Below are 18,934 nucleotides of genomic sequence, written 5' to 3' on the forward strand. Positions count from 1 at the left end.
AAACGTCTTTGCAGACAGGAATATAAAATTCACATTTATGCATTCTGCAGACACTTTTACGCAAAATACATTTAAAATGTACATTTACTACATTTAATAGAGCTAAAGAAAAATATTGTGCAAACAAAAATGAAAAAAAAAACACGGTTATTTTCTTGACAAATAGTGCAAGGTTGACAACACTTCACATTTTTAAGGTCATAAAACCTAGAAAATACATTTTTCCACAAAATACGTGAAAGATCTGGTTTTGGAAAGGCTGGTTCAACAACAGTGGTGGGCAATGGTTTATGCTTTGTGTCGATTCAAAGTTTGTTTGCAGAGGGGAACCATCAGAACCAGGGCCATTTATTCATTCGCCCATGAAATTCACAATCAAACATCACCTTTAGACCTTTTGCACATGGACAATATAAAAGATGCTCAACTATTAGCTTCTCAAACATACACTGGAAATGGAAAAATCCTCAACTAGCAAATGAAAAAAAATCAACTGAATAAAAAGCTTTTTTTCAAATAAAGTTGTCAACTAACAAGTTGTCAAGTTTTACAATAAAAATAGCACAGCATTTAAAGTCCAATAATTTTGAAGTAGAGTTTTTTTTTTGGCTTTTAGTATCAATATGTTGGCCTTAAAGATATGTGATGTGCTCCAAAACATCAACCAAATTCAAGTCTTTGTCTTGCACCAATACAGATCAACGATTTTTATGACATCATTCTGCATTTCTCATTAGATTCCAGGCTGTGGGGTAAGTTAAACACTACAGGCAATTAAAAAGTAGGAGGAGCCACACTATGTCCCACCCTAACTTCCTGTTCCATTATACGCACAACCGGCGCAACGTCATAGATTGTCTCTGAACAGGTTCACGCCCACTTTTGGGGGAAATCAGACTAGACCTTACATTGACTTCCATTCAAAATAGCGGAACAAAGCAACGTTTTTACACAGCCGGCAGGCGTAAATAACTTATGAAATCACTCAGATTAAACATGTTGAGTAATTATCTGTCCACCCTGCCTGCCATAGAGCGCGAAAGATACATTAACACATTTAATTTGGTCAATATAAAAACATGTCTCTTTCATTCTCATAGCGTCAAATTTGTGTAACGCTCCCCATTGACCAGAGGTGTCTTACCCGGACATTTACTCGTACCTCATCGAGTCAACAGGGAAGCAAGTGAATGATTTTACTTCGTATTTGAAAGTTACTTTGTATTTATATATTATGTCTTTATATTTAGAGTAATGAGTGCACTTTTCCGTGCAGCCATACAACTAGCCTTAGTGATTTTCCAGCAATCACTGAATAGCGTTGTTACACAAATTTGACGCTGGGAGAATGAAAGGGACATGTTTTTATATTGACCAAATTAAATGTGTTAATGTGTCTTTCGCGCTCTATGGCAGGCAGGGTGGACAGATAAATACTCAACATGTTTAATCTGAGTGATTTCATAAGTTATTTACGCCTATCAGCTGTGTACGAACGTTGCTTTGTTCCGCTATTTTGAATGGAAGTCAATGGAAGGTCTAGTCTGTTTTTCCCCAAAAAGGGGCGGTGACGAAATTTACAGTCAAGTTCCCGGATGTGCCGGTAGTCCCCATGTAAAATTAACCTGTATTATGTAAATGCAAACAAGTCTGCACATTTCAAGGTAACACTTCAGTGAGTTTTTAAGGGAGAACAGAAGATTTTGTGAAGAACTGAAACAGGAATGCCGATTATTCACATACCTTGAGAACATCACTAATATAAAATCTGAGACAGTATACTACAGACTGTAGAGTCACTGTCTGCTCATTCATTAGAAATGGCCAAACAAGACACATATGTCACTGCCTTATCTGAACAGGGGTTAAAAAAACAGAAAAGAAAAAATAGAATAAAACCATCTCACAGTTTGATTCGTCTTACTTAACAGGCAAAAAATGCTGTTTACAAAATAAATGACTAATAATGATGAAGGAGAGAGTAAGCAGTGTTAACTAGCTTTTACAGTCATCTGTATTAACAAACATACAACATCGCTATTTAAATCGATCTGACTTTTAACTTGTACCATAAGCAGTCAACCACCTATATTACCCTAGCAACCATCTAGCTACTGCACAGCAATATGCTATAAACCATTAAGAACACCAGCAAAAGCATACACCCTTTAAAGGGGTCATAGCGTGAAAATTTGACTTTTTTCATGTTTAAGTGCTATAATTGGGTCCCCTGTGCTTCTATCAACCTAGAAAGTGTAATAAATATCAACCCAGTAGCTTTGTTTGGGTTTCTGCAAGCATGTGAAAAATTAGGTTGTTCAGATTTCGCCTGTTTTGTGAGGTAGGTAGTAAGGCGAATTACAATAATACCGCCCCCTTTATTTGCACTATTCAACCACAGCACTGCCATTTAGTGCAGAGAGAAAGAGGGAGAAAAGAAGGACGACAACACAACTGAGTTTCAATTACAACAAATCACCATCATTGTGATCAGTGTTTGCATTTCATCGGGTCATTTGCATTTTAAAAGACAAACCCAAAAACGCACACACACACACACACACTCTGGGGACATCAAAGATTTATTTTACATCTTTAACTTTTAACTAGGGCTGCACAATATTGTTTTAGCGTCGACATTGCAGGGTGCGCCTCTGAAATACTTACATTGCAGAACATGCAGAATTTTTAAAGGAAAAACTATTTTGGATTTGTTCATAAAGGATTTGTATTTGTTTCAAACGACGAAAGCACAAATTTTACGATGAATCACTACCATTTTTCTTCAAACAATCTGAGAGATGCAAGAATGCAAGGCAGAAGTAAAATTCTATCAAACAGAGCTTTACATCTCATCTGGTGAAGTCATCCAGTATTGCTATTATCATAATTTACATTGCAAAAAAAAAACATCGCAATCGCGATAGCCCCCCCCCCCCAAATATTGGCAGGCCTAGTTTTAACCAATGGTTGGGTGTAGGTAGGGCTCGGTATCGATTCAGATGTTCAGATTCGATTTCGATTCATAAGCTATCGGGTCGATTCGATTTCGATTCTCTGTTCGATTACGATTCTCTGACCGATTTTTCTACTCGAATCTTGATTCAACTCAATGAATATAGATTTAATACAAATACTTCATTTAGAAAAAAAGTGAACATAAGTTTACAAGGTTTTTAATGGGTAATTAATAAAAAGAAATTAAGAGCCACCAACCAGTTTATTACACTTTTTTATTTTAGGTACACTTGGGTACATTAAAACAGAACCCATCTCTAATTTTCAAATGCATATAATTTTGTTCAATACAATAAAATTTGGATGCAAGATGAAAAATGTATGCAGAAAAAAGTCAAAACAGTCGCATTCCTTGATCGGGATCAGGTTATTTCATTAAAAAAAAAAAAAAAACAATTTGTGGCCTTTGAGAATCGATTTTTAATCAACCATGTTAAAAAAAAAAACATTAATCGAAAAATCTATTTTTTTTGCCCAGCCCTAGGGGTAGGGTTCCAAAATTTTGCAAACTTTCCATGAAAAATACACAGGAATATATGGTAATTGTGGCACACGGATGGAGATGAGTCAGATGTCGTGCAGGTAATGTTTGTATGTGATACACCTTGAATAAATTTCCAAAGAATTTCCTTTAATTCCTAACATTTTCTAACTCAGAATATTTCCATAATTCCCAACCTTTGCAACCTTAGTTGGGTAACAACAACCCAGCATAGGTTATTTATAACCCAACAGTTGGTACTGTCCGATTTTCACCAAATTATGGGTTAAACCAACCTAGAATTTTTTCGAGTGTAGTAACAGTCTGGCATCATAGCAGAAAACAGAAAGACATGACAAACATTGACCTCAGAATAAAAGAAGTTGCTGTAGTTGACCTGCACTGCGAAGTGATACAAATAATGCACTTAACAAACCAAACAATCCACAAAAGGTTCTTTGTCAGGCTGTGTGGTACCAAAAATAACCTTAAACATCCACAAAACACCTCTGTAGAACAAAAGTTTTTTCTTTGTAGTAACAAAAAATTTCTTGAGACTTCAAAAAAGTAAGAAAGAAATCCTTTTTTAGATCTTTTGACTTGAAAGGTTCTTTGGGAAACCAAAATGGTGCTTCTGCAGCATGACTGAAGAACTCTTTAAAAAGCCTTTATTTAAAGAGTGTCCTTCATATAAAACAAATGTCTGATGTAGGGATGCACCGGAATTTCCAGCCAGAAATTTGGTTTTCAGGCCGGAAAAAAATGGAACTAAAAATAAATGGCACTCTGTTCCGTTACTGACAAACCCAATTCAAAACTATACTTGAATTGATAGCCTGTTGCGTTTCAGAGGAGAACTAAAAAACAAGCAAGTCAAGGGGCGTGATTAAAATGCGGTCAAAGGCAGTGGAGCTTTGATAATGGCTGTGCATACCTACTTTGCATTGGTCTACACTTACATTTATTCATTCAGCAAATGCTTTTATTCACACTTAGCGACAAACAAATGAGAATAATGGAGCATAAGCCATTAAGATGCTGATGTATGCCAAACATTAACTGAGTATTAGAACAGTACACTATTGTATTACACACTATAATACACCATACAATAAAGTACACTATAAGTGGAGGAGGGAGACATTTCTTTTTTTATAGTAGTAGTATAGTAAGTGAAAAGCAGTAGTATGTCCGAAAAGGCTGTGCAAAAAAATCGCCTGCGATTCTCATGCGTGTTTCATCAGTAAAGCCGGTTCGGTGATTAGTAGTAAATCGCCATCACCTGCTTTCAGATGGAGCGGCATTTACTACACAGAGCCGTAGTTCACAGAGAAGCTAGGCAAAATCGCATAGATTATCAGAGTAAATTTTCCTCGATTATGAATGCAATTTTGCCTAGCTTCTCTGTGAAATATGGCTCTGTGTAGTAAATGCCGCTCGATCTGAAAGCAGGTGATGGCGATTTACTACTAATCAAGGAACTGGCTTTACTGATGAAACACGCATGAGAATCGCAGGCTATTTTTTGCACAGCCCTACGTGTGAACTCACACTATTTGAAAAACAGTAGGCGAAAAGTACCCGGATGACCTACTACTTCCGGGAAGATCCCGCAGTGTTCATGTGATGGACATTTTGCTATGCCGTGATCCCCCAGGAGAGGAGTTATCCAACAAAGACGATGACAAAGGGGCAGTTGTTTTATTCAAAAATGCCCAAAAGCGGTAACGTGGCTCAATTCAAATGCAAATACATATATTAAACAGGTGTCTCTTGTGGTTAAATTGCGCTTGTTTATCATCATTCCAGTTAACGACTAAACTTGTTGTTATGACGACGTATGTCTTGTGATGTATCAAAATGGTGGATGTAGTACATCCGAATTCATTCACACTATTCATATTCATACTATAGCAGGGGTGGCGAACGTCGGTCCTGGAGAGACGCTGTCCTGCAAAAATTAGCTCCAGCTCTAATCAAACACACCTGAACACGTGAACAGGCTAATCAAGGTCTAAATAGTTACTAGAAAGCTACAGGCAGGTGAGGTTTAATCAGGGTTGGAGCTAAAATCTGCATGACTGCGGCTCGCCAGGACCAACGTTCGCCACCCCAGCCTTTCTCGTGTTGTTGCCGAATTATTTCAAATTCATCAAAAATCGGCCGATAAATATCAGCAGCCGATACATCGGTGCATCACTAAGACACTTAGTCTTTCTATCACATAAAATGCAAACATATACAATTTACAGAAATTCACAGAAAAGAAATCATAAAAACACATTATTACACAGACAGCATAACCTTAATTTTAGAAATTGCCCTTGACCATGTTGAAATAGTGCTTTAAGCTTTGACTGTCCATCTGTGCCACTGATGGCTCCATGTTCCCACTGTTCAAATAAAATACTTCCATCCAGCGTGACCAAGCTAAAGAGTTTGGATGTGGCCAATGCGAGGAGGAGAAATATATATGTAAAGCTAATTTTTTTAAAAATCTGATGAATTCGACTCTACCATCACAGCTGCTAGACTGCAATGTACCTGAAACACCTTTTGAATGATTCAATTAATTGCTGCCTAAGTCCAAGCAAGGCTGTCAAGTTTGTCTTGTGTCAAAAGCGTGCACCCAGAATCTAAATGAACCTTTGTTCACCCAATAGATACAGCCAGGTGACCAACAGACTGAAATGAAAACAGTATGAATCTCACTCACTGCTCAGCTCACTGCTCAGCCATACATCTCCCTCAACCCCACATACAAAAGAGCTGAACTTTTTCAATAATGCTCTGAAATGCAATACTGTCAGTGCGTAACTATCATAATTATCAAAAATCTGCTTATTATAAAATAAAGGGTTTACATGCAAATCAATAAACCGGCTGGATGCATAACGATTAATCGCGATTAATCTATAGCAGAATAAAAGTTTTTGTTTACAGCATATATGCGAATGTGAACTGTGTATAATAATTATGTATATATAAATATGCACACATGCACATATAATTTTACAAAATATATATATTTATTTATTACGTGTTTATATTTATATAATTTATATAATATAAATTATATATAAATATACAAATGAATATACACATGTAAACATTTCTTAAATATATACATGCATGTGTGCGCATTTATCTATACAAAGTTATTATACAAAGTTCACACACACATACATGCTGTAAACAAAACTTTTATTCTGCTATAAATTAATCGAGATTTATCGTTCTGAATTACTACCGGCTATGCAGAAAACTGCGTTTACGTGGGATTTGGAGATTTGTCAGGCTTCTTGCAGGCAGTGACGTCACGCCTATATAGTATGTCTATTACTATGTAGTAATAATCGGTGTAAGACTGTGCATGTAAACGCACTTAGTATCTAACGGTACCATTGGATGAAAATATCGGTATCTGCGCATTATTTTTTTATCGGTGCATCCCAAGGCATTGTTTAGTACAGTATTGCAAATTCTAATTGTTTAGTACAGAATTGCAAATTATGAATTGTTTAAAGGCATTGTTTAGTACAATATTGCACATTGGAATCTAACAAAATGCAGAAGGAGACTCAAGACATGTTTCTAAAAGTTGGACTATTTTTAACTTGACACACGATCTTGGCCTAGTAACCATCAGGACACCCATCCCTCATGTCCAGTGTGAAATCTGGCCAGGCGATGGATGAAATGAAAAGTGAAAGGCATGTTCGGTTACGGATACTGCAAGACAAGAAAGCATGTCCTCTGATGTGTTTTTTTAGTGGTAAGTCAATCCTGTAACCCTATAAGTGTTTCTTATCAGCCAATGGAAAACTACTCCAAGCTTAGATTAACATCCTGCATATTTAACTCTGTTTGTGATATCAAAATGTGGTCAGCTGAAGGGATCAGAGCTGGATGGGTTTTAAATGGCGTTTTAAAGAGAGATGGCACAATGCAAACACAGTTTTTTGTATTGCAGAGAAAGAAGACCACTAAAATGACATGAATGATGACAGGTGCCAGAAAGGTCCCTAGCAACCATGCAGTCCACCATAGCAACTGCTGAAAACCACTTCAAATACTTTAGCAACCGCAAAAGTGATGTCTTGGCAACCAACCGCTATTTCTCAGAAAGTATTGAGTTGAGATTGCATTGCACGATACTTACTACCATCAGAAAAGACACAAAAAATACCACCAGAGTTCCTGCAACTCAATTGGTGAAGAACAGCATCAGCAGCGCAAAAGTCCTGAGTTTGATCCTCAGGGAACAAACATACTGATAGATAGCATGCACTGCTGTCTAACTTTGAATCAAAACGTATGCCAAATGCGTAAATGTACCTGCTATCTTAAGACATCCATACCTTCTCTAACTTCCCAGCAGCTAAATACCTGTGTATTTTCTTTTGAAATGAAAGGTTAAGTTGTCTTGCTGTCCTTCGGCAGTTGCCAGGGGCTGCTGGGATAGTTTTAGTAGTTTGACCACTTTATGCATTTCATTGTTGGTACTGAAACAACATTGCGAGTGTGTGCACGGCAAATACTGGGGTAGGAAATATTTTTACGCTTCTATTTTTTCTATGCCTTGTTAAATAACAGTTTGGTTAGTGTTAACTATTAACTACCATGGAATTTGGAGGCAGAAGTTACTGGGGCATGACAGCAGCACACTTTACACCCTCCTGACCTTGTGACCGGTTGAAAAAAATCAATAAAGAACTCATATCAATACACATCAAAAGAAGTAAAAAAAAAAAGGTTTGTCGTTTCTCAGAACTACCAGGGCTCAACCCTAAGAATTTTTTCTGCTGGCTCGGTCGGTGGCTCAAGTGGTTCAGATTTTTACTGGCCCTTAAGTTGTCACTGGCCCACCAAAAAGCACTAAAATAAAACTGGCCTGAATATTGTCTTTATTGTTACTGACCCATGTAGCTTATAAATGCCAAACCACTAGCCTAACTTTCAAAAATACATTTCAAATATTGTTAAAGACAAGTAAAGGGTCAGTAAAAAAATAAGAGCAAATAGTTAAATTACGAGCAACAGCACAAATAAATATTACAGAAAAAGAACATACAAATGTAATAGGGCTGGGCAAAAAAAAACAGATTTTTCGATTAATCATGTTTTTTTCTTATGAGGTCGAATCAAATCGATTGTCAAAGGCCACAAATCAATTTTTAATTGATTTATTTGCGCAAACATTGAACATAAGATTAACGTTAATCTAATTACTAGTCACCCCCTTTTTTGCCTTATGCGATGTTATCAAGGAGCGACAGTAGAGGTTGTCATTCATTTATCTATATTCATTGAGTTGAACCGAGAATCGAGTGCAAAAATCGCCCCGAGATCAAAACCGAATCGAGAATCGAATAGACCCGATAGATTGTGAATCGAAATTGAATCGATCTGGAAAATCTGAATCTATACCCAGTCCTAAAATGTAATAATATTGTAATAACAGTACTGTACTTCTCAGATACAGAAACTGAATTAAAAGCAATCAAATGTAAAGTAACTGCGTTCACACCGGCGAGAGCGTCAAAGTGGCCGGAAGTCATACATTTTCAATAAAAGCCGGCAGCGAGCCCCGGCAAGCAGCGGCGCGTCTTGGACGGTGTGAGCGTCAAGGAGAGTTGAAATCAGGTTAACTTTATGGTAATGAGAAATGACGCGGTTTGGCAGCAACCAATTGGAAGGCGAAAACGAATTCCAGCGAATGCATTCGAGGGTCAGAGCATCCACTGCTCTTTATCTATAGCGTTATTGGCAGGGTAGCCAGAGCATTTTTTGACGGTCTTGCTCGCGTGTGGTTTTCATGACAGATCTATTTCAGAACCAGCCCCTATACAAAATAATCTGCCTGTGGGTGCAGGCGAGATATTATTGGCGACGGGCCGGTTTTGGCCCACGGGCTGCCTGTTGCCAACCCCTGATCTACACTAACACAAGTGCAAGGTTAATTTGGGGTGCAGTCTCTTTAGGACCTAATGCACGCAGATCCAATATACTGTAACACATGCATTTTATTTCTGAATTGTTAACATTTACTTAAGACATAACTGATTATGTTTACCAGAATAATCATGGAACTTTGAGATTATTTGAGTAAATTTGTCTGCTCAAGTGCAAGAAAACATGAACTGTGTATTTGCACGCTCTCCAAAACATTTCGCGTACTTGCTGCAGTGGCGGCGCCAGGGAGGAGCTAGGTGGTGCTGTAGCTCCGGCTATAATATCCATAGCACCCACCCAACACCCCCAAGAAATGTCTGTAATTTTTATACTTATATTTTAATGTCATGTTTGAATAGTGTTTTCATGTTGTTAAAAAAGGGAGTTCAATAATAATTTAAAAATATATATTTAGCTAAAATATCATGATGCCCAAACATGTGATCTTCTTTGGCCAATGGGTGCAGCGCCCGGTGAACTTGCACGGCAGTTTGTTTTTGATAGCGAGTTTGGAAATTTAGCCAAGTAAAATACACCAAAATGGATACACCAAAAACTACCCGAGGAACAGCAGTGGACAAACTATAGGACCAGTATTCTGGCACTTTTGGCTATAAATACGAAGAGAACGAGGACCCTTGACTGCGTCAACGTCATTGATGATGCTGTTTTGTTGTGAAGACGTCTATGATAAGTGCTTGATTTTCCCCTCTGTTGGCTATTACAAATTGAATTAATTTGGAGGTTAAAGAACAAATCTTGGCTCTGCCTTGTTACATCTATAGCAGGGGTGGGCAACTCCTGGTCCTGAGGGCCGGTGTCCCTGCGGGGTTTGGCTCCAACCCTAATCAAACACAGCTGAAAAATCTAATTGAAGTCTTCAGGACTGTTTGGAAATGACATTCAGGTGTGTTTGATTGGGGTTGAAGCTAAACTCTGCAGGACTGTGGCCCTCGATGCCCACCCCTGATCTATAGGGTGCCCATACGCGTCATTCTTCCCGGACGCGACCTGTCCATGATTTAGGTGCGTCTTCCGGAAGTCGTATTTGTTGACCACATACGCCATTCAGTTAAAAACATAAGACATACAATCGTAGTTTCATTCTTACCTTAAAATGTAACGGTTGCTTTTCTGTAATAATAATAATAATAATCCTCTATGACGTATGCGGCAGACAAATACGACTTCCAGAAGATGCACCCGAAATCCTGGACAGGACGCATCCGGGTCTGGTAAGAATGGTACGTAGGTCACCCTATGATGCTCCAACAATAGAAACAATGCTGATTCATCCCTAGTGTTGGTAACTGGCTGTGTGATTTCGTTATCTGAGCATTTTAAGCCAAAGCGTGCACAGTGTCTGTTGCTGCGTTTGCTGCTCCGTTGTATTCAGGACTAGACTGTGACAGAACTGTGAAATATTATTTTCAGAGGTTTACATTGGCAGGCTTATGTATGTTGTATCTATAGCCCTTGTGTTGAATACTTTTACATAGTCATGGAACGAGTATAGGCTAGTGTACGCGTGTATAAAGGGTGGTCTTATGCGACCTCCTTAATGAAACGCCCAAATATTTAAAGCACCTTCTCTTAAGTGTTGAGCATCCCCATAGCACCTGCATCAGAAAATCTCTGGAGCCGTCACTGACTTGCTGGTCTTGAGATGTGGCACATGTTTGTATATACGTACAAACAAATCTCGTCAAACAGCATATGAGTAGTGCATTGACATCTGTTTTGCATATTCTTTGATTGAATATTTAAACTGACAGTTCTGTCAACTGGCCCCAGCATCGTTTAAGATGGCCCCGGACTACAATAAACAATCAAAGTAATGGTAACAAATTTCAATTAAAATAGAATAACTATAACAGATAAAACACAAAATAGACTGGCCTTCACTAGTGACGTTTCCCTGTTTTTAACCCTTTAAATATGGTAACACACTGTAAATGCACAACCTTGAGTTGTTTACTGCTTTAATGAATTACTAATAAAGGCAATATGAGCAAAACACACACTGTTCACTTAATAATATTGATCTCAATAAATACTTTTCCCACAATGTAACTGCTAATTGACCTACAGTATATGTGATGTTCTAGATATATAAACATGTAGTCGCCTAAATAAGTTTCAGTATCACTAATTTCTCAAACCTAATTTCTCAAGCTTAACATGTTGGTTCAATTTAGCACACACATTGCTAAACTGAAGGCTGGTTGAAGTTGTGGCACATAGTCTACTGGTACATTTACAGGCTGTGAAATGCAATTCACGAGTCCAAACGGTTCTGGCCTAATTGTGTTCTTAAAAGGTCTTTTCATACAGAACAGAAACAGATGGTGTTAGTAACAAATAAATGATCGACAAGAGTAAATATTACAAAATTAAACTTAAAGCTCTGATCCAAACGTGCTCTCTGTAGCCTAACAGTTTTTTATTGAGCTTGGTGCAATGCATTCTGGGACCGTCTTATTTACAAAAGACACATGTGATGCTGCCTTAGAGCCCATTCAAGTATATTTGTCATTCCAAACACATCAGTTTACTACAATCCTGTGAACAAATGACAATAAAGTACGAATACATTTCTTCCCATTTTAATCCTTAAACGGAAATGCAGGTGAGATGTTGCGATTTACCTTCCACCTCAGAGCAATGAGGAAGTTTGTGTGAAACTAACTAATCATTCATTTTGATTTTACAGATGGCACCCTATTGAATCCAAAAGATGTTTAACAGACATATTAACAAACGTTTACGCCGAGTTAAAATATCTGATGACTATAAAACCGGTTGTTTTTACATCATCTATTGTGTCATCACAGTTTCTGAAATGACAATGGTAACAACTAAAAATATCAGCTAACAAATCCAATTATTATTTTTCAACATTACTGTTAGTTGTGGTATATGTTTTATGTTGTTGGTCACCAAAGCTTTTACATTATATAAATAAAAGCTACCTGATCTCATGGGAATTCGTACATATTTAATGAGTTGGCTACATTGTATGAATTCGTACAAATTGAATCATACAAAAACGTACGATTATTATTAAAACACAATAAAGGGGCAGATTTCAATCCTGATTTTTATGTACTTGCTCAATAACTAATTTTTGTTCATTTTTAACCCAAAACATTTACAGATTTCAGCTATATATATATATATTATAACTTGTGCTGGGCAAAGATTAATCGCGATTAATCGCATACAAAATAAAAGTGATTTTTTTGCATAATATATGTGCGTGTACTGTGTCTAATTATTATGTATATTTAACCACACACACACACACATTCATTTATTCATTTCAGAATTGTTTTATTTATATATATTTTTTACATTTATATTTAATATAGATTATATAAAAATATAAATAAATATATATAAACATGTAAATGTTTCTTAAATACATACATGAATGTGTGTGTATATATTTATACATAATAATTAGACACAGCACACACTCATATATTAAACCAATAATCACTTTTATTTTGTATGCGATTAATCGCGATTAATCTTTGCCCAGCACTAATTATAACTGATTTTAATAAGAAAATTATGTTCAATATAATCTTTCAATTAATTATTAAAATGGATTAAAACAACATGCATAACAGTTATACAAGAATTAGAAAACCATTGCTGAAAATAGTATTAGATATACTTAGAAGTACGGTATGTCACACTGTGGTCAAGGCCTGACACGCCATAACAACTACTCAAACACAGGCCTATCAATAGAGCGGCTTCACAGAATTTGTGACACATACGTAATAAACAGAGCTAATCCAAGGATGAAACAGGATTTGCTTTTATGGATTATAGCGATTGGCTGCATGGAAAGAATTGGACATTGGCTGAAAATCAATTCCACCTTGCACTCACTCATTTTCATTTCAAATAATGATTTCAATGCTCACATAACAACCTACATATAGCTAAAAATATATTCACACGCCACATCTCCGGGGCATTTGCCATCCTTCTGGGAATGCACAGCCATATGCTTAGATACGTCTCATCCCTGTTATCTCTAGCACTGTGTCACGTGACACAAGAGCTCATTAGCCGGTCCACACATAGATTCACACAGCGGGGTCGTGGAAGCCGGAAACAACGTGATAAGGTCAACTGCACATGTCAAAGATGCAGAAATATACCTCGGGTATAAACGTTCGGGCACAAAACCAAATTGAACTTGGTCGATGAGAAATGCCTAGATTATAAAAGGCAATTGTGGAGTTACTGAATTTTTACCCATATGGAAAATGTTGTGCATGATACCTGTAGTTAAACTTGCTTGACAACTCCAAGGTAATGGGTTTGATTCCGAGGAAGAATGCAAAAACTATCAGGAATGCCATTGCACATTTTATAAAATACGACATGCGGTAACTTGTTAAATTATGCGATATATGATATGCAATACAATAATGCTTTAAGTTTGTAAAATCAATTTGAATTATAAAATATATATTTATAAACTTTGCCAGTTCTTCTACTCTCTGCATCAACCTAAAACTCTGACTATGCTTAACTTTTTGAAGTATTAAAATAATTCAGTTCTTGCACACGTTTGTTATATGGGTACTGCAATATGCAGGTGATTCTCACAAAATTCATTTAAAAAGCCCTTAAAGCCAATTTTTTTGCACATATACGGTCTGAATTAGTATAACCAATATTTTTTGAGGATTTAAGAAATATTTCCTATAGAATTATTTAAATTTTTTAGATTATCATTATCAAACATTATCATTACCGCAACATGATATTACATTAAATATATGCATTAACAAACTAAAAAGTTGTCTAGGTACTATGACTAACAAAATTTAAACTTTTATCTGGAGAGAAAAAATAAGTACTGCTTATTTGGTAGCCATCTTGAGTGTCACAGTCAATTATGTCCCTTCCAACAATTAAAAAAAAAAGTTAGTTCATTGAGGGCTTAAACAATGATTGAAAATTGTTGCGGAGGATGAGAAAAATTTTCTTGGACACATTTATATTCCTCATTATTGTCTCTAAATTTAACAATGATCACCAAATATCACATGTAAACCATATATAAATATTTCCATGTCAATGAACCCAAATCCAGTCATGGACACGTTGCGGTAATGAAAATTCCCCCCTTAAATGTGGAAAAAACAACAAAATTGGATTGTATGTCATTTGAAATCATGTGCAAAATAGTACGTGAAGAGATGTTTGTAACTGTATGCTTCTTATTTTGATACTCTTACTTTGCATTTACTTTTTTATCAAAATGTTTCATGACACCTCATAAGTCTAATTTCGCGAGAATCCATGTGCAATTCCGCTATTGCCGATAATTTCGCTATATCTTGCTGCCCTTATTTCTATTATGTTTAGCTAATCCAATATTTCAGCATGAAACTGCAATTGCAGTGACATAAAAAAAAATGAAATACTATTACGATGAACAATGCAGAAAAGTTAAATAATAATATAATTTAATATAATATTAAATCATACAATGTAGTGGTATTTTTCTGAGGTTAAAATTCAACAGAATTAAAAAAAAACATGTCATACAACTGGGGCCCCCCTGGCACCTTCTCACACCCCTCAAGGGTGCGCCCCTAGTTTAGAAACTTTAAAAGCGAAATGTTCCTTAGCCATCTCTTTGCTCTTAACATGTTAACTTGGGTTTGTTAACACATATCACTCTAACCTTGTGTTCACCTTTGGTATCTGTCCAGAGGAAGTTGACAAAGAAACAGAAAGGTGTTGTTTGTTTAGTACCTTAAGAAGCTTTCGGTAACCGACAATGACCAAGACAAAATGCACTTGCTGAACGCCCAAAAACCATTATTTAGCAGTCGCATTTCATCATCAGAACTCAATCGTAGCTTGAGAAACAAGACAAGAGTAATGAAATAGGTTCTTCAGTCGTGTGTGAAACCACACAACAATAACAACAGTGGTGGCTAGCGTCTACCTACAAAACCTAAGCAAATGAGATTAGCCCATGTCTTACGTAACGCGTGACCAGGCTAAAGCCCTGATTTAGGAAACTACAACAGACACCAGAGGAACAACAACGATCATTGAAGGAAAATAATAAGATGATAACATCTATCAAATCATTTGGCAAATAAAATATGTCTGCAAGAAGTCTGCAGCTTATATGTCCAACATAAACACTATAAGAAACATCTAGAGCACAGGAAATTAAAAATGCACCAACAGAATGAAACAGTGGAGTTGCATTTCATGAGATTGCTGCCCATAATGACTCTCAAACTATGAGAATGATTACAGCAACAACCACAATATAAGTTAATAGTTAAAGTCTGACTTAATGTAAGTTTATATCAAGGAATTGCTTCTTTATTCTGATCAGACATGAACATATGATTCTGTATGTGTATGTGACTGAAAAATTGTCCCAAGCTGTCACTGGGGCAGTACCCTTAAAAAGGTCCTAATGAGTACCATTTATGTACAGATATGTATACATTTGGTACCATTAATGAACTTATGTGCAATCTGGTACCAATGTGTACCTCAGAGGTAGTAATATGAACTTTTTAGGTGGAAATGTGTACTTTTTGAAGAGGTACTGCCTCAGTGACAGCTAGATACCATTTATGAAGCCTATGTACGACACTTAACAATAATATTGTACCCCAGTTATTTATATTTTCATGTTACAAAGTAACAAAAATGTAAGCAACAGGACCTATTCAGAATGTGGGGATGGATGTCAAACAGTAAATCCATTAACTAACTCTATATATCTAATAATAAATAGTTATGAATCAGTCATTTACTTCTAAAACAAACATGCTGGTTTACTGACCTAAAGGTGCCAGAGAATAAAAAAACTTGTTGAATGCTTTATTCTGATTGGTTGAGAAATGTTCCATGGGTGTTGCTTATTTTTCGGTAAACCGCACACCTAACTTGTCTTAATGTTTGTGGCAACTGTGGTATAAGCGAAATAAGTGTTGACAGTCAAGATGTACAGTCAAGATGTACATCCTCAACATTAAATATGCTTTATGCCAGTCACGTTTTGCAGGTCCATACTGGGAAAAACACAAACTTACCACTCAGAAATGTCCATTAGCAATCTCAACAATTAGAAGTTCCGTAAAATCTGTATTTTTGTCTGAACATATAAGTGTGAGCTACATACATGAGCCTCAGAGCAGAGCAGAGCCAATCAGAGCAGGGTTCAACATTATTATTCATGACCCTTCCATATAGGGGAAAAATAGACCATTTCATTCACAAATGGACAAATCCTAGGGTCATAACTGGACATGTAAAAATTTATTAATAATACGTTATAGTAATAATTTTTGCACTTAAAGTTACATACATTTTATGTAAATACCAAAAAACAATTGAACATATTATTTCAATGCATTCTTTGGCACCTTTAAATGTCCATGAATAAGTTTTAAAGTTAAAAAAATATAAAAACCTACTTAAATTATTTTTAAAAAATTAAGTTGGAAACTTAGAAAACAAAATACACCTTTAATAAGAGGTAAGAGAGGCAATATAAAATAACAAAACGTAACCTTATTTACATTACGCAATGACAGTCAACAAACTCTATGTTGACTATCGGCCTCTATCAACACAGACACATGCAATGTGTGCATCACCCCACAAGGTCATTTATTTGATCACCATTTAAACTACCTGTCAAATGGACTATGTAAACTAACAACTTAACTGTTTAACACCTCAGTAGGACGCACACGGAACTGGTCTCAAAACCAACTGAGCTGCCTTTCTAGACAGCATCATAGTAAGGACATCCGAGTTAAAACGCATTTACTCAAAAATCCTGCCTACGCAGTACATACGGTGCCCTAGTATATCCCAACACGGTGACCATAATGACTTCTAGATAGACAGCTTACTAGGTTTTGAGACGCAGCCTTTACACGCGCTGTGAAGTTGGAGTTTAAGAGCGCGTTTCAAATGTGCAGTGAGTTACCTTTGGAGTAGAGAGACTTGGGCGAATCGAGGTCGATATCCGCGCTAAAAAGCGACGTGAAATCAGAGGGCATCGCAGAGCCTCCGATCCGCAAAGAATTTTCAACAGACTTGCTCTCCAAACGCAGACTCTAACAACTAGCCATCGTTCGCCTTTGCCAAACTGATGAAAGAAAACAAATAAAAGCCACGTGCAGAAAAAGTACAAAGTGACACTTATGTTTATCATAAATAAAGCGCTCGAGTCGTTAAGCGCTCTCCTTAACGTGTGTGTGTACACGGCCAGTCAGGAGTCAGGACGACTGTGTGTGTTGTGTTTAGTTTGTCTGTTTCAGTTTCCGCCCACTCCACGCGTCATCAAGACAAATAAGGTGTGTTCGACGTCATACACACTTGACGTATGACAAAGTACCGCGAGAGTGAATCACAAGTTCCGTTTTTAAATCGCTCTCGCGGTACTTCGATGTAAAAAAGCTGACCGGTCTGCGCAGCGCAGTTTGAAGAATACATCGAACGCCTTTCTAGTCACGTGATTACACTGATAAACTTAAAATAAGCTTAAATAGTTTAATTATACATGCAATGGATCTTTTAATGTTATATATAGTGCTGATGGTTGCTTGTAATGTATATGTTTTTAATTTTCCACAGTATTTGGTAATGTTACATCTTTAGAACAAAACTATTGTGTGGGAAATACATTAGAAATTTTAAAAAAAAATCCTAGTTTTTATGCTACTTGTCTGTTGTCAATTTCATTTTATATTTTTATTGTATTGTTCTGAGTCAGTGTTTAGATGAGGAGTCACACCTTGGCTAGTGATGTTTTGTGACAGATTAAACCATTATTGTATATGGACAACACAGGCTGTGAGGACAGTTTGACAAATTTTTTGGCAGCGTGACACATGATTCATCAATACATTCACTATTGTCCTCACAAAGATGGGATCGTTATGTCAAATGAGTTTTTAATAAAATATCTGTGTGTCTACATAATGGTTTTAATTATAATCCTTTAATAAAAAATAATTTATTGTTGCTCGCTAAAGTTTTAAAGGGGACATATCATGAAAATCTGACTTTTTGAAAGGAACAACTCAGTAACATTCTCTGCAAGCATGAAAAAAACAGGTAATTGGCTCCCCTTGTGATGTCAGAAGGGGATAATACCGCCTCTTAATCTGAATTATCCAACCACAGCACTGCCATTTAGTGCAGAGATCAGCTCATTTGCATTTAAAAAAACACACCCAAAATGGCACATTTTTCCTCACATCTCCAAAGTGGAAATTTTAATATGTTATATAAATTATCTATATGGTATTTTGAGCTAGAACTTCACATACGTACCCTGGGGACACCAAAGATTTAATTGACATCTTAAAAAGTCTGGTGAAATGTCCCCTTTCACCAGACATAGACAAGTTCATAAGTTAAAATTTAGGCTGTATTGGGGAATGTTGTCTTGTCACA

General features: G+C 36.5%; 1 protein-coding gene across 3 annotated transcripts in view; it reads right to left on the reverse strand.

Annotated features, from left to right (window-relative positions):
* nfat5b (nuclear factor of activated T cells 5b) overlaps positions 1-17,764 on the reverse strand; it is a 48,326-nt gene extending 30,562 nt beyond the window's left edge. For all 3 annotated transcript variants that reach the window (XM_055213300.2, XM_055213309.2, XM_055213293.2), the window contains exon 1: positions 17,460-17,764. In XM_055213300.2, the coding sequence (XP_055069275.2) occupies positions 17,460-17,532 (73 nt within the window). In that variant the 5' untranslated portion in view covers positions 17,533-17,764. The remainder of the gene's footprint in view (positions 1-17,459) is intronic.
* Between the last annotated feature and the right edge of the window lie 1,170 nt (positions 17,765-18,934).

This window comes from Misgurnus anguillicaudatus, chromosome 21 (assembly GCF_027580225.2).
Source record: "Misgurnus anguillicaudatus chromosome 21, ASM2758022v2, whole genome shotgun sequence".
NCBI lineage: Eukaryota > Metazoa > Chordata > Actinopteri > Cypriniformes > Cobitidae > Misgurnus > Misgurnus anguillicaudatus.